Source organism: Vombatus ursinus, unplaced genomic scaffold (assembly GCF_900497805.2).
Source record: "Vombatus ursinus unplaced genomic scaffold, bare-nosed wombat genome assembly UNPS02001419.1, whole genome shotgun sequence".
In the NCBI taxonomy this organism is placed as follows: domain Eukaryota; kingdom Metazoa; phylum Chordata; class Mammalia; order Diprotodontia; family Vombatidae; genus Vombatus; species Vombatus ursinus.
In genome coordinates this window covers 23253698-23266920 of record NW_020941197.1, presented here as the reverse complement: position 1 = coordinate 23266920, position 13223 = coordinate 23253698, and the positions used below count along the sequence as shown (strand labels likewise).

Here is a 13223-nt window from a genome sequence, read left to right as displayed (position 1 = left end):
AGAGAGAGAGAGAGAGAGAGAGAGAGAGAGAGAGAGAGAGAGAGAGAAGACTCCCTGTGATTGTCCTTTTAAAGATAGACAATGGAAGCATCCTTGATCTCCTTGGGCATAACTTCTTCTTGCCATATAATCCAGAAGATTTCAGTCAGTAATCTCTGCAGGGGTTGAATTCATGCCAGGCGTCTTGCCACCTGAGAGAAGCCTGATGGCATTCAATGCTTCTTCAATTGGAGGTTCAGCTAGATAGTGATTGACTTGATTGGCCTAGCTATAAAGAGAGATATTACAAGAAAATTAGAAGAACATGGAACATATTACTATTAGACTATCATTAGACTTATGGATAGGAGAACAATTTATGAATAAACAAGAGATAGAGAGCAGAGTGAAGTGTAAAATGGATAATTTCAATCAAATTAAAAAGGTTTTATACAAATAAATGGAGCCAAGATCAGAAGGAAAGCAGAAAATTGGGAAAAATTTTATAGACAGCTCTCAGATAAAGGTCTCATATCTTAAATATATAAAGAACTTTCTAAAATCTATAAGAATATGAGTCATTACCCAATTGATAAATTGTCAAAGGATATGAATATGTAATTTTTAAAGAAATCAAAATAATTTATAGTCATGTGAAAAATGCTCTAAATCATTATTGATTAGAGAAATACAAATTAGAACAACCTTAAGATAACATTTTACACCTATCAGATTGGTTAGAATGATTGAAGGGAAAAGCAAAAAATGTTGGAGGCTGTGTGGAAAAATTGGGACACTAATTCATTGTTGGTGGAATTGTGAACTCATCCAGCCATTTTGGAGAGCAAGCTGGAATTATGCCCAAAGAGTTATTAAACTGCCTAGAGTCCTAGACCCTTTGACCCAGCAATACCACTACTAGGTCTATTTCCAAAGATGATTAGTAAAAAAAGGAAAAGAATCTTTATGTTCTAAAATATTTATAGCAGCTCTCTTTGTAATGGCAAAGTACTGGAAATTGAAGGGATGCCTATCAATTGGGGAATGACTGAACAAGTTGTGGTGTATGATTGTGATGGAATGCTACTGTGTTATAAGAAATGATGCGCTCAATGATCTTAGAAAAACATGGATACATTTACATGAAATAATGAAGAGGGAAATGAACAAAACAAAGAAAAGGTTGTATATAGTTACAGCAATATTGTTTTAAGAACAACTTTGAGTGAATAAGTCATTTTGACCATTATAAACACCCAAATTAACTGCAAAGGACATAGGAAGGAAGATGCTATCTGCATCCAGAGAAAGAATGGATAAATAGAAGTATATATAGCATGTTCATATATATATATACATATATATGTATGTGTGTGTGTGTGTCTAATGGTAATCATTTGTAGGGCAGAGGGGGGAGAAAGAGATTTACACAGTCACTTTATTATGTATATAAAAACAATAGCAAGTTGTACATAATAGATTTGCAGTTTCATGTGCAATCATCGTTTTTTATTACATGATATTTTATGGAAATGCTTGTTTTATCCCATAAATTAAAAATAAATAAAAATTTTTAGAAATAGAGAGGGATTGACTGCAATCTAAGGCATATCAATTACTTTAGTATTAGTTGATGATGGTCTGTTAAGAACACGATGGAAATGTTCAGCCCATCTCTCTGGGATCATGTCCTTGTCAGTGATCATTTTAGCTCCATCAGCACTGAATAGTTGAGATGCACCAGAGGTCTTTGCCCCATAAATAATTTTTAGGGCATTGTAGAAGCACTTTGGATTATTGTTATTGACATAAAATTGAATTTCACCTGACTTCTTACTGGGCCAAGAATGCATTTCTCAAAGCTTCACTTGTACTTTTCTGTTGATGGAGTTAAACACTACCTCCCTGGAGACAGACCAGCTGTCCTGCTCATAAACCCTGTGGAGTTCTCATTTCTTGTTCAGCAGCTTCTGAATTTCCCCATCATGTTTATCAAACCAATCCTGATGTTTGAGAGTGTTTTGGCCCTGATGAGCAAATGCAGTGCTAAACACCAAGTCTCTGAAAGCTGCCCCCTTCTTTTCCACTTCACTATTGCTAACTGTGTGCTAACTCAGCTTTCCCTTCAGGTCAGCAGTGAACTGTTCCCTAGGGAGAAGTGCTCTAATCTGTTGATGCTAATTCTGACAGTCATCTTGCCTTTGGGCTTCTGCTTTTGCTGAATGTGAATTTTTAGCTTGGAAGGATGAGTCTCTGATCGATCTAGCACTCTATGTCACACATTGCCTTCATCATTCTCACATCCTCCCTCCCTCTTCTCCTTACAATGACATAGTTTATTAAATGCTACTGTTTTCTGTGAGTGTGCTTCTAGGACATTTTGTTATGGTTGTGAATGGATGTTGGTGATGAGAAAGTCATGAGCACACAAGTCTTCAGTAGTAAGTGATTATTGCTGTTTCTGACTTTGTTCCTCCCAAGGACTGCCATGTCTGATAGTCTCTGCCTCCTCTAGCGTTAGTCACCTGGAAGTAGAAGCTTATCCTCTTTTGGCACATTGATGATAGGGGTTTCCGGGTGGTCTTAGAATTTTTTTTATACCTTACCTGTGTCATGGTGGGAACAGATGCACTGGTGATCACGATGTGGCACTTTCCTGCAAATGGCAATTGCATTGTCATGAGCCTGTTGTTTACTTCTTTTGGATAGAATACAAGCTTGCTGACTAGATTAGATCCTTCACTTGGAAGATGTCGTTTGACTGAGAGTCAGTGTGGCTTCAGAAAGAGCCAAGGAATGGTTGACATAGTGTTTGCTGTCCGACAACTCTGGGAGAAATGCCAAGAGCAGAACGGAGATGTGTACCCGATGTTCATTGATCTGACCAAGGCCTTTGATACTGTCAGTTGTGAAGGCTTGTGGAAGATCATAGTAAAATGTGGTTGCCTGGAGAAGTTCATCAGTATTGTACACCAGTTTCATGTTGGCATGCTCACAAGGGTTCTGGATGAGGGATAATGTTCTCATGCTTTCCAAGTCACCTTTGGAGTGAAGCAGGGGTATGTGCCTACTCCCATGCATGATGTTTCCTGTGATGTTGTCAGACACCTTCAACAAAGATGAAAATGGAATTGAGGTTAGCTACTACATTGATGGTAAACTACTTAACTTGAAAAGGCTATAAGCCAAGACCAAATTGGAGGGAGTGTTGACATGTAATTTTTTGTTCTTAGATGATTGTATACTCAGTGCAGTCTCTGAGACTGAGATGCAACAGAGTATGGGTTGATTCTGTGCTGCTTGTGCTAATTTTGGCCTGAAAATCAACACCAATGGAACAGATGTCCTCCACCAGCCAGCACCACACCATTCATACATGGAACCATTGTTCATAGTAAATAGAAAAATTTTGAATGCTACGGATAAGCTTTCACTTACTTTGGCAGTATTCTTTCCAAGGATGTCCACAAAAAAGATGAGGTGGTTGCATGTATCACCAGAGCTAGCTCAGCATTTGGGAAGTCCCTAAAGAAAGTATTGGAGAGAAGTATTAGACTGCATACCAAGCCGAAGATTTACAGAGTCATTGTGTTGACTTCACTGTTGTATGCTTGTGAAACCTCTATGGTATATCGTGCCATGCCAGAAAACTGAACCACTCAATTGACAAATGGTCAAAGGATATGAATAGACACTTTTCAAATGAAGAAATCAAAGGTATCTATAGTCATATGAAAAAATTCTCTAAATCACTGTTGATTAGAGAAATGCAAATTAAAATAACTCTGAGGTACCACCTCACTCCTATCAGATTGGCTAATATGATAGAAAAGGAAAATGACAAATATTAAAGGAGATGTGGAAAAATTAAGACACTGATGCACTGTTGGTGGAGTTGTGAACTGATTCAATCATTCTGGAGAGCAATTTGGAACTATATACCAAGGGTCATAAAACTATATACTACAGCAATTTCACTTTGATTCAGCAATACCATTACTAGGTCTGTATCCCAAAGAGGTTTTTTTAAAAAAGAGAAGAGGACTTATTTGTACAAAAATATTTTTAGGAGTTCTTTTTGTGGTGTCAAAGAATTGGAAATCGAGGGGATATCCATCAGTTGGGGAATGGCTGAACAAGTTGTGGTATATAATTGTAATGGAATACTATTGCACTATAAGAAATGATAGGCAGGAGGATTTCAGAAAAACCTGGAAAGACTTACATGAATTGATACAAAGTGAAATGAGCAGAAACAGGAGAACATTGTACACAATAACAGCAATATTATACAATGAACAACTATGAATGACTTAGCTATTCTCAGCAGCACAATGATCCAAGACAATCCCAAAGAACTCATGATGAAAAATGCTATCCAATTCCAGAGAAAGAACTGATGGAGTTTGAATGCAGACTGAAGCATACTATTTTCACTTTCTTTCTTTTTCTTTTTTGGTTTGAGTTTTCTCCCACGAAATGACCAATATAGAAATATGTTTTACATGATTGCACATATGTAACCTATATCAGATTACTTACTGTCTCAGGGTGGCAGGAGGAGAAGGAGAGAAGGAAAGAATTTGGAACTAAAAAAATTTTAAAATGTTAAAAGTTTTTTTTACAAGCAATTGGGGAAAATAAGATTAAAAAAAAAGAAAAAGAAAACTGAACAGATTCCATTTGAATTGGTTTAGAAAAATTCTAAAAGATTACCTGGCAAGATAAGGTACAGGGTACTGAAGTCCTCTCTCAAGCTGGACTGCCTAGCATTCAAACTCTTCTGAAGAAAGCACCACTCAGATGGGCTGGCCATGCAGCCCAAATGCCAAATGCATACTTACCTAACAGACTGCTTTACAGGGAACTTGCATGAGCAAGTGCTCACACAATGGTCAGTGGAAGTGGTACAAGGAAACTCTCACAATCTCTCTGAAGAACTTTAGTGTCAATTGTGAGATATGGGAGATGCTGGCACAGGACCGCCCAATGTGGTATGCCTGCATCAAAGAAGGCACTATACTCCATGAGCAAAGAAGAATTGCAGTAGCACAGAGGAAATGTGAGCTGGGCAAATCCATGGACATCTCCATCCCAAATGTTCTAATGGACTACTTATACCCAACTTATGGTAGAGCCCTCCAAACTCATATTGGATTGATCAGCCACAGCTAAAAACACTGTACCCTGACCCCAACATCGTGATGTCATTGGTCTTCTTTGAAAATGAAGGACAGGATGAACAACAACAAATCTAAAACTAGAAGAGAATTTAGAGGTCATCATCTTATAGATGAGAAAAGTGAATCCCAAAAAGGTTAAATAACTTGCCCAAAGTAACAAAGGTAGTAAGTATCAGAGGCAGGATTTGAACTCAAGTCCCCTTGACTGCTGGAACTCTTTCCATATATAACAACATTGGTGTAATGTTCATCGTTACATATGAATGGCCACCCCTAGATAGTTGATAGTCGCATGATTTCCTTGTCCCTCCCTTTTGCCACTGCTCTTCCATACTCCATGGCATTCAGTGGCAGTGTGGTATTATGAATAGAGAGCTAGCCTCAGACTCAGGAAGAACTGGGATCATGTCCTGTCTCATTTTTCCACTGACTGTGTGACCATGGATAAGTCATTTAACCTTTTAGTATTCCCAGATGACTCTGTGATGCACCTTGGTAAAGAAATTCTTCACAGGGAATTTCTTATGCTAATGAAATCATGACCCCTGCTTCCTTCCATGGCATAATGGAAACTACATTGGCTCTGAAGTTAGAGGACCTAGTTTAAAATCTTGCCATCTAGTCCCTCATTTTCCAGCTGAAATCTGGAAATTTTGGTGGATTAAAGGCTCAATATGAATTAACAGTGTGTTACAGAAGCCAGAGAAGGTACTGTGATGTTGGGCTATATTTAGAGAAGCATAGATAACAGGAATAAGGAGATGATAGTCCTTTTTTCTGCCTTGGTTAGACATATTTATGTCAGCATTGATTATTGATTTTAAAAATGATTTTATAGTAGGCAGGTGGTTGACTCTCTTTGGTGGAAGTTAATTTGGTCCTTGTAAGTCTATTTGTAAGCCTATTAAGTTGTTGGATAAGGTGGATATGGATCACATAATTAGTCATCCTAATGAAAGAAAACAAAGATCATCAACAGATTTGATGAGGTTTTTAGGTGCAAAAGTAGAAATGATTATTAGTATAGAATGGGTTCTGCTTGGTTGAGACATTGTTAATGAACTCAGCTAGGATTTATAGAAGGAAATAGTTATCTTGTCAGTGTTCTATTGTAGTGAGAGCAACAATTTGAGAATTTCTATAGAAATTCAGTACAAAAACCTCACCCTGCCCACTTCAGTTTGGCTAAATGAAGCCCCAGGGTAATCTGCATATTCTTAGTGTTGGCCTCCAGTGATGTGATGGGAGTAAAAGCAATGTACTCACAACAGCTTAAATATCAGGCGGGCCTGGGAGAATTGCATCAATGGACATGATAGATATGACCTGAGCAACTATTTCATTCTTACTGGCTTGTTGTGGCTGTGCGTCTGACTCACAATAGAACTGAAATAGTCCTAAGGCTCTGGGCTATGCTCGTGAAAGAGCTGTAAACACTGACCTGCAGAGAATAGACTAACTATATAGTAGTTACAAGTCATCTGTGTACTAACAAATGACAGGCACAATTCAGCAGACACTGAATTTACACTGTAGTTGTTTTATTCCCCTCCCCATTGTGATAAAGAAAAAAAATCTAATAAAATGTGCACTCTGGCTTAAGGGGCTACATATATTTCATTATTTGTTTTTTTTGTAGTTTCATAGGGTTTTCAGTTACTCATAGTTTGACTACCTTTTTGTTATCTTTTCATTTGTGATTTTGTAATGATTCTGTGCATTATTCCATGGCTTTACACAGATGATCTAGCTCTATATTTTCATTATGAAAATGCCCCTCATATGTAATCTTTATGTGTGCCCACTCTTCCCACTGATAGTGTATATTTTTATAATAGACTGTACCATAGGTTTATGGGAGCAATGTTTTATTGATACTTGTCTTACTGTGCTCTTTCAGTAAATGCTTTTGCTTTGAGCAAATTGTGTCTGTGGAAGACTAGAGAAAAGCAAAAACATCATGGGGGCTTATAAGCTATGTTTTGGGGGTAGATGTGGACCTATATAGTACCTTGAACCTAGGATGCCTAGAGAACCTTGAATTTATTTTTTTTAAATAATATTTTGTTTTTTCCAATTACGTATAAAGACAATTTTTAACATTCATTTAAAAAATTTCTAGTTCCAAATTTTCTCCTTCCCTTTCTCTCTCTCTCTCCTCTGCCCTCCCTAAAATGATAAGCAATTTGATATAGGTTATATATGTGCAATCATGTAAAACATATTTCCATATTAGTCATGTTGTGAAAGAAGAAATAGACCAAAAGGAAAAAAATCCATAAAAAATAAAGTAAAAATATCATGCTTTGATCTGCATTCAGACTCCATCCCTTCTTTCTTTGGATGTGGATAACATTTTCCATCAGGAGTCCTTTGGAATTACTTTAGATCATTGCATTGCTGAGAAGAGCTAAGTTATTCATGGTTATCATCTTACAATGTTGCTGTTACTGTGTACAATGTTCTCCTGGTTCTGCTCACTTCACTTAGCATCAGTTCATGTAAGTCTTTCCAGGTTTTTCTTAAGTCTGTCTGCTCATTATTTCTTATACCATGATAGTATTCCATTACATTTATATACCACAACCTGTTCAGCCATTACCCAATTGATGAGCATTTCCTCAATTCCCAATTCTTTGCCACCACAAAAATAACTGCTAAAATATTTTTGTACATGTGGGTCCTTCTCCAATTTTTATGATCTCTTTGGGATACAGATCTAGAAGTGATATTGATGGGTCAAAGGGTATGCACAGTTTGATTGCCCTTGGGGCATAGAGAACCTTGAATTTCTAGGTGCCCACTATGTGCAAGAAGGTAGTACTCCCATTGCTACGAATATATTTTTGACTGGATTCCCTTTATTCTGAGAAGTGTCTGAGGAAACCTACAATTTTTCTGCTTTCATCAGTTCCAGTATTAGCTTTGCAAAATGACAAAACCAACAAAAACCAATATAAAGATCCATCAGAATGATAAAATTTCTTTTGAAAAGTTTACATTCATTCTGAGCACATTATTGGTGTTATGCTTTACATCCAGTTGAGCACCAGCTGCGTCTTCTTCTCTCAGTTTGTTTGCCTTTGTCTGGAAAGGGAGAACTTTGTCAGAAGTGATATTTTTGTAGAGGGGAGTTTTTAAAGGGATCAACCCCTTAGACAACATGTATTGAAACCTACATTTTTATATAGAAAAATTTAACTTGACCTAGACATTGGGTCAACGTATACCCTGTGTCATATAGTATCAAGTTAAACCAGTAACTACTCCATCTATTAATATAAAATACATATGTTGACATGGTTATCTATATATGTCGAAGATAAAACTCCAAGTTAGCACAACTTAACTTTTAGTTGAAATCAGAGTATTCATTATTGTTAAGAAATATTTATGAAACGGCTATTTTTGTGCATGATCCTAACAATAAAAGCTTGAATTGAGTGAAATTACTAATATACAATTGTATTACATATGACAGTTGCATACAGAAGAATCTGATTCTGGTGAATTAGTGAATTTCTATTTTTACAGGTTCACCCAGACAAAACCTACTTTGTGGTAGCTGAGAAAGGAGTCTATCCAAATGTGGTCATCTATGATTATCCTTCGCTGAGGCCCTACAGAATACTTCGAGGTGGGCTCAGTGGAACTTGAAGCACAAACCCTGACCTAAATGTTAAAGGTTACAGAATACAGCAGAAAATGTAGTATCTTGCCCTTTTATGTACTGCTATTCCCAATGAGTTGATTCTGAACATGGGATGTTCAGAATTCCATAGTTTCACTTTAGAATGTATCTGCAGCAAAGCTTTAATCCTAGGTTCTGTGTCCCTGCTACCTTGTTCCTCCTCTATGTAAGCTGGGTTCAATGAATGCAACCAAAATTTATGTTTTCCCAAATAAAACAGTACTCTTCTAATAAAAATGAGTCCTGTAATGCTTTCCAAAGTCAAAGACAATGATTCAGACTATATGTAATTCTCGGTAATATGTGATCCTTTCTTCTTTCTCTGTCAAAAGTGATAGTATTTGTAAGGTGCATAGCACAGTGTCTGGCATATAGTAGGTGCTGAATAAATGCTTACCCCATCCCCCCCTTCTTTAATATAAGTAGTCAAGAGTTATGGTCAATATAGTCATTAGAGAGATCCTGAATAAAAATGATATGTGTAAAAAATTTTCCTGTTGATGTAATATAAAAACATTTTATGTGGTCTTTCCTCATTATCGTTTATTCTTCCAGAAGGGACTGAAGAAGCCTACGCATATGCAAGTTTTAATTCTGCTGGTTCGTTGCTGGCTACTGTGGGTAGCTACCCAGATTACACAATAACAGTCTGGAATTGGAAAGAAGAACAGCCAATCCTGAGGACAAAAGCATTTTCCCAGGACGTTTTCAAGGTCACCTTCAACCCTGAAGATGAAGAGCAACTTACCACAGCGGGATCAGGTCATATCAAGTAGGTTAAGTGATCAGTACGTCTAGCTGCCAGTGGAGATCAATAGGGATCCTTTGTGAAAGGGTCTTGGAGCTGGGATCTATTTTTCCAGTTAATCTCTGGATATTTTAAAATGTGTTATTTTTCCTGCTAATAGATAACATGACTTTTAAAATTAGACTCTTAGAATGACATGGAAAGAAGTCATCTAATTCATAACTTTACCTTCAAGGATGTCTTTACCACTTGAGATGTGTATTTAGTATATTTCAATCAATCAGTCAATCAATAAATTAACATTTATTAAGTACCTATGTGCCATGCACTGTGCTAAGCACTAGAGATACAAAGACAAAAGTGAAACAGTCTCTACCCTCAGGTAGCTTGTGTTATAACAGAGTATACAACATGTGCCTATATACATACGTACATACATAATATATGCTCAGTGATTATAAGGTCATGTTGGGAGGGGGCACACGAGCAGCTAGGAGGATCAGAAAAGGTGTCATAGAGAAGGCAGTGTTTGGGCAGAGCCTTGAAGGAAGTCAGGGATTATGAGAGGTGGGGAGGGAGGAGGAGTGCAGTCTAGGCATGGAGGATGCACTATTGCAAAGGCGCTGAGACAGGTTGTGTGTGGGAAATAGCAATAGGCCAGTAAGGCTGTACTGCAGAGTATATAGAGAAGAGCAATGTGTAAGGAGCCTTTACACATTGTGTAGAATGTAGAGGGGAGTTTTTAAAGGGATCAACCCCTTAGACAGCATGTATTGAAACCTATATTTTTATATAGAAAAATTAATTGGTGTAGACTTTGGATCGACTTATACCCATGTCATATAGTATCAAGTTAAACTAAACCAATATCTACTCCATCTATGTGAAGAGCTTTAAATGCCAAATAGAGGAATTTCTGTTTAACTCTAGAAGCAACAGGGAGGCATAGGAATTATCTTAATGGGGGGAGGAGTGACGTGGGTACACCTGCTCTTTAGGAAAATATCCTTGTTAGGAAAAGTCATTGTAGAGAATGGATTGGAAAAGGGAGAGATTTGAGGTAGGGAAGTCAAATTGGAAGCATGGCCAACTGAGAGATGACCAGCGTGTGCTGGCCAGAACCTGAAGAAAAGGGGTTATATGTGAGACATGTGGGGACATAACTAACGAGATTTTGGTAACTGAGTTGATGTGTGGGGTTAGAATGAGGAATCAAGGATGAGGTCACACACCTAAGGGCCTGGAAGGATGTCCTTGACTATAATAGGGAAGTCCAGAAAAGGGATGAGTTTGAGGGAGGGGTAAAGATGAGTTTTGTTTTAGATGAGTTCTGTTTTTGACAAGTTGCATTTGAGGTACTTATGGGGCATCTAGTTAGAAATGTCTAATAGTAGAGATGTGGATCTGGGGCTCGGGAAAAAGACTAAGGCAAGATAGGTGGGTCTGGGAATCATCTACAAAGAGGTGGTAATTGAGCCCATGGTAGATATGAGGTTTCCAAGTGAGAGGGCACAGAGAGAAAAGAGTTTTAGAGTGCATGCGCGTGCGCGCGCACACACACACACACTTCTGGGTGTTGTGAAATGGATCCAGAAAAGGAAAGGTCAGACAGGTAGGAGAACCAGGAGATAGTAATACAATGAAAACACAAAGAACAGAAAGTATCCCGGAGGAGAGGGTGGTCAGTCAGTCAATAAACATTTATTAAGCATCTACTATGTGCCAGGCAGCGTGCTACGCACTGGGGATACAAAAAGAGGAAAAAACTCTTTGCTTTCAAAGAGTTCAAAATCTAATTGGGGATGAAAACAAGCTAATACATACAAACAAGCTATATGCAAGATAAATAAGAAGTAATTAAAAGAGAGAAAGCACTAGAATTAGGAGAGGTTGGGAAAATGGGGTTTTAGTTGGGACTTGAAGTCTGGAAAGCCAGTGGGCAAAGAGAGGGAAGGGAGAACATTACAAACATGAGGGAAAGCCAGAAAAAATGCCTGGAGTCGAGAAGAGTGTCTTGTTTGTGGAATAGCCCAGGAGCCAGTGTCACTGGATGGAAGAATATATGGTGAAGAATAAGATGTAAGAAGACGAGAAAGGTAGGAGCAGGCTGGGTTATGAAGGACTTTGAATGCCAAACAGAGCATTTTATATTTGATCTTAGAGATGATGGGGAATCATTGCAGTTTACTTAGTAGGGAGTGGGTGGCTGGTGACATGATGGAATTTGCCCTTTCGGAAAACCTCTTTGACTTCCTGATCAGAGACTGCTAGGAAACTGGTAGACAATGAGATAGATTTCTTCACAATCACACAAATGTTAATCTCTGTTGGCTACTACCATCTCCTGGCTCATGGGAAGGTGCGGTAGGAAGAGCCCCGGATTTAGTGAGACTTAGGTTTCAGTTCTTCCTTCATGCTTGTTAGCTGTGTAACCATAGACAAGTCACCTTACCTCTCTAAATCTCTCAGCTTCTATAATTGTAAAATGGGAATGATAATAATACACTATCCACCTTATAGACTTGTTAGGAAAGTGCTTTGTAAAGACAAGGTACTTCACAAAGGCAAGGTGAGCTCTTGTTTTATTTTCTCCAGTCCTTGTTGCAAGGGATCCACCTCAAACCTGTGCTTTATGAGAAACAGGCATAAAGGGAAGCCCAGCTATATGAAAGACGTTCTAGTGTATCCGCCTGGAAGGATCGAAGATGAAATTCAACTACAATGAGAAATGGTATTAAAAATTTCCATCTTTAGAAGAAAGAAAAAACGAGTCTTCAGGAATGGAAAACAACGTAGCAGCAAGGAAAAAAAAGATTTGTTGATGTTGAAAGAAAAGTCAGAGGAAGTACTATTAGCAAATGAAGCCTAGAAAAAGCAGAAAATTATGGAATCATCTATGAAACAAGCATCTCAATTAAAAGAAGAGGAAAAAGAGAGAAAGCAACAGAGAGAACATCAGTTCCAATTTCACCTAAAATTACTGCTAGAAAAATATACTCAGTAGAAGAAAGAACAGGAAGAATTGTTGAAACTTGTAAAGGAGATGAGGGAAAAGACTAAAAGAGAAGAAAGAAGAAAATGGCTATAAATGAAATTAGGTTTCAAGAGAGGGATTTATGTAAAATTGAATTAAAAATTCTGGAGAGACAAGCATAGAGAAAAGATAGAAAAAGAAAGAAGATTGGCAAAATTAAGAGAAAAGGTTGAAGCTAATGTTAGTCAGAATCTATCCAGGTTGTACAAACTTACCAAAAGATGAGAAGAATGTACAAAAGAGAGAGGCCCAACAAGTGCAGGGCCTCTTCTGTATATACACATAGGGCTATTCCCACCTGGAGACAAGGATTATAGAAGAGAATTTAACCAATAAAATTGCCATCCAATTAATGTGAATATTGGCATATCCTTTACACATGAAGATAAATGATTTATGTAAAAAGTGGAGAAAAACCATGTGTTTTAACAGGTATTGATTTGCCAGGTATATAGAGGATAGATTGGTGAGGAGAGAGACTGGATATAGAAAACCCAATTAGGAGGTTATTGTAATTGTTCAGTTAAGAGGTAATGAGAGCTTGACCTAGGATGGTAAGAAGAGATGGGAACAGGTGTGAGAGATGTT

The 13223-nt window shown here is 37.7% G+C and overlaps 1 protein-coding gene and 1 pseudogene across 2 annotated transcripts in view; both read left to right on the top strand.

Annotated features, from left to right (window-relative positions):
* CFAP44 (cilia and flagella associated protein 44) overlaps positions 1-13223 on the top strand; it is a 143747-nt gene that overhangs the window by 22187 nt on the left and 108337 nt on the right. For both annotated transcript variants that reach the window (XM_027867421.1, XM_027867415.1), the window contains exons 5-6: positions 8697-8799; positions 9409-9625. In XM_027867421.1, the coding sequence (XP_027723222.1) occupies positions 8697-8799; positions 9409-9625 (320 nt within the window). The remainder of the gene's footprint in view (positions 1-8696; positions 8800-9408; positions 9626-13223) is intronic.
* On the top strand, positions 12234-12964 carry LOC114046163 (annotated as a pseudogene).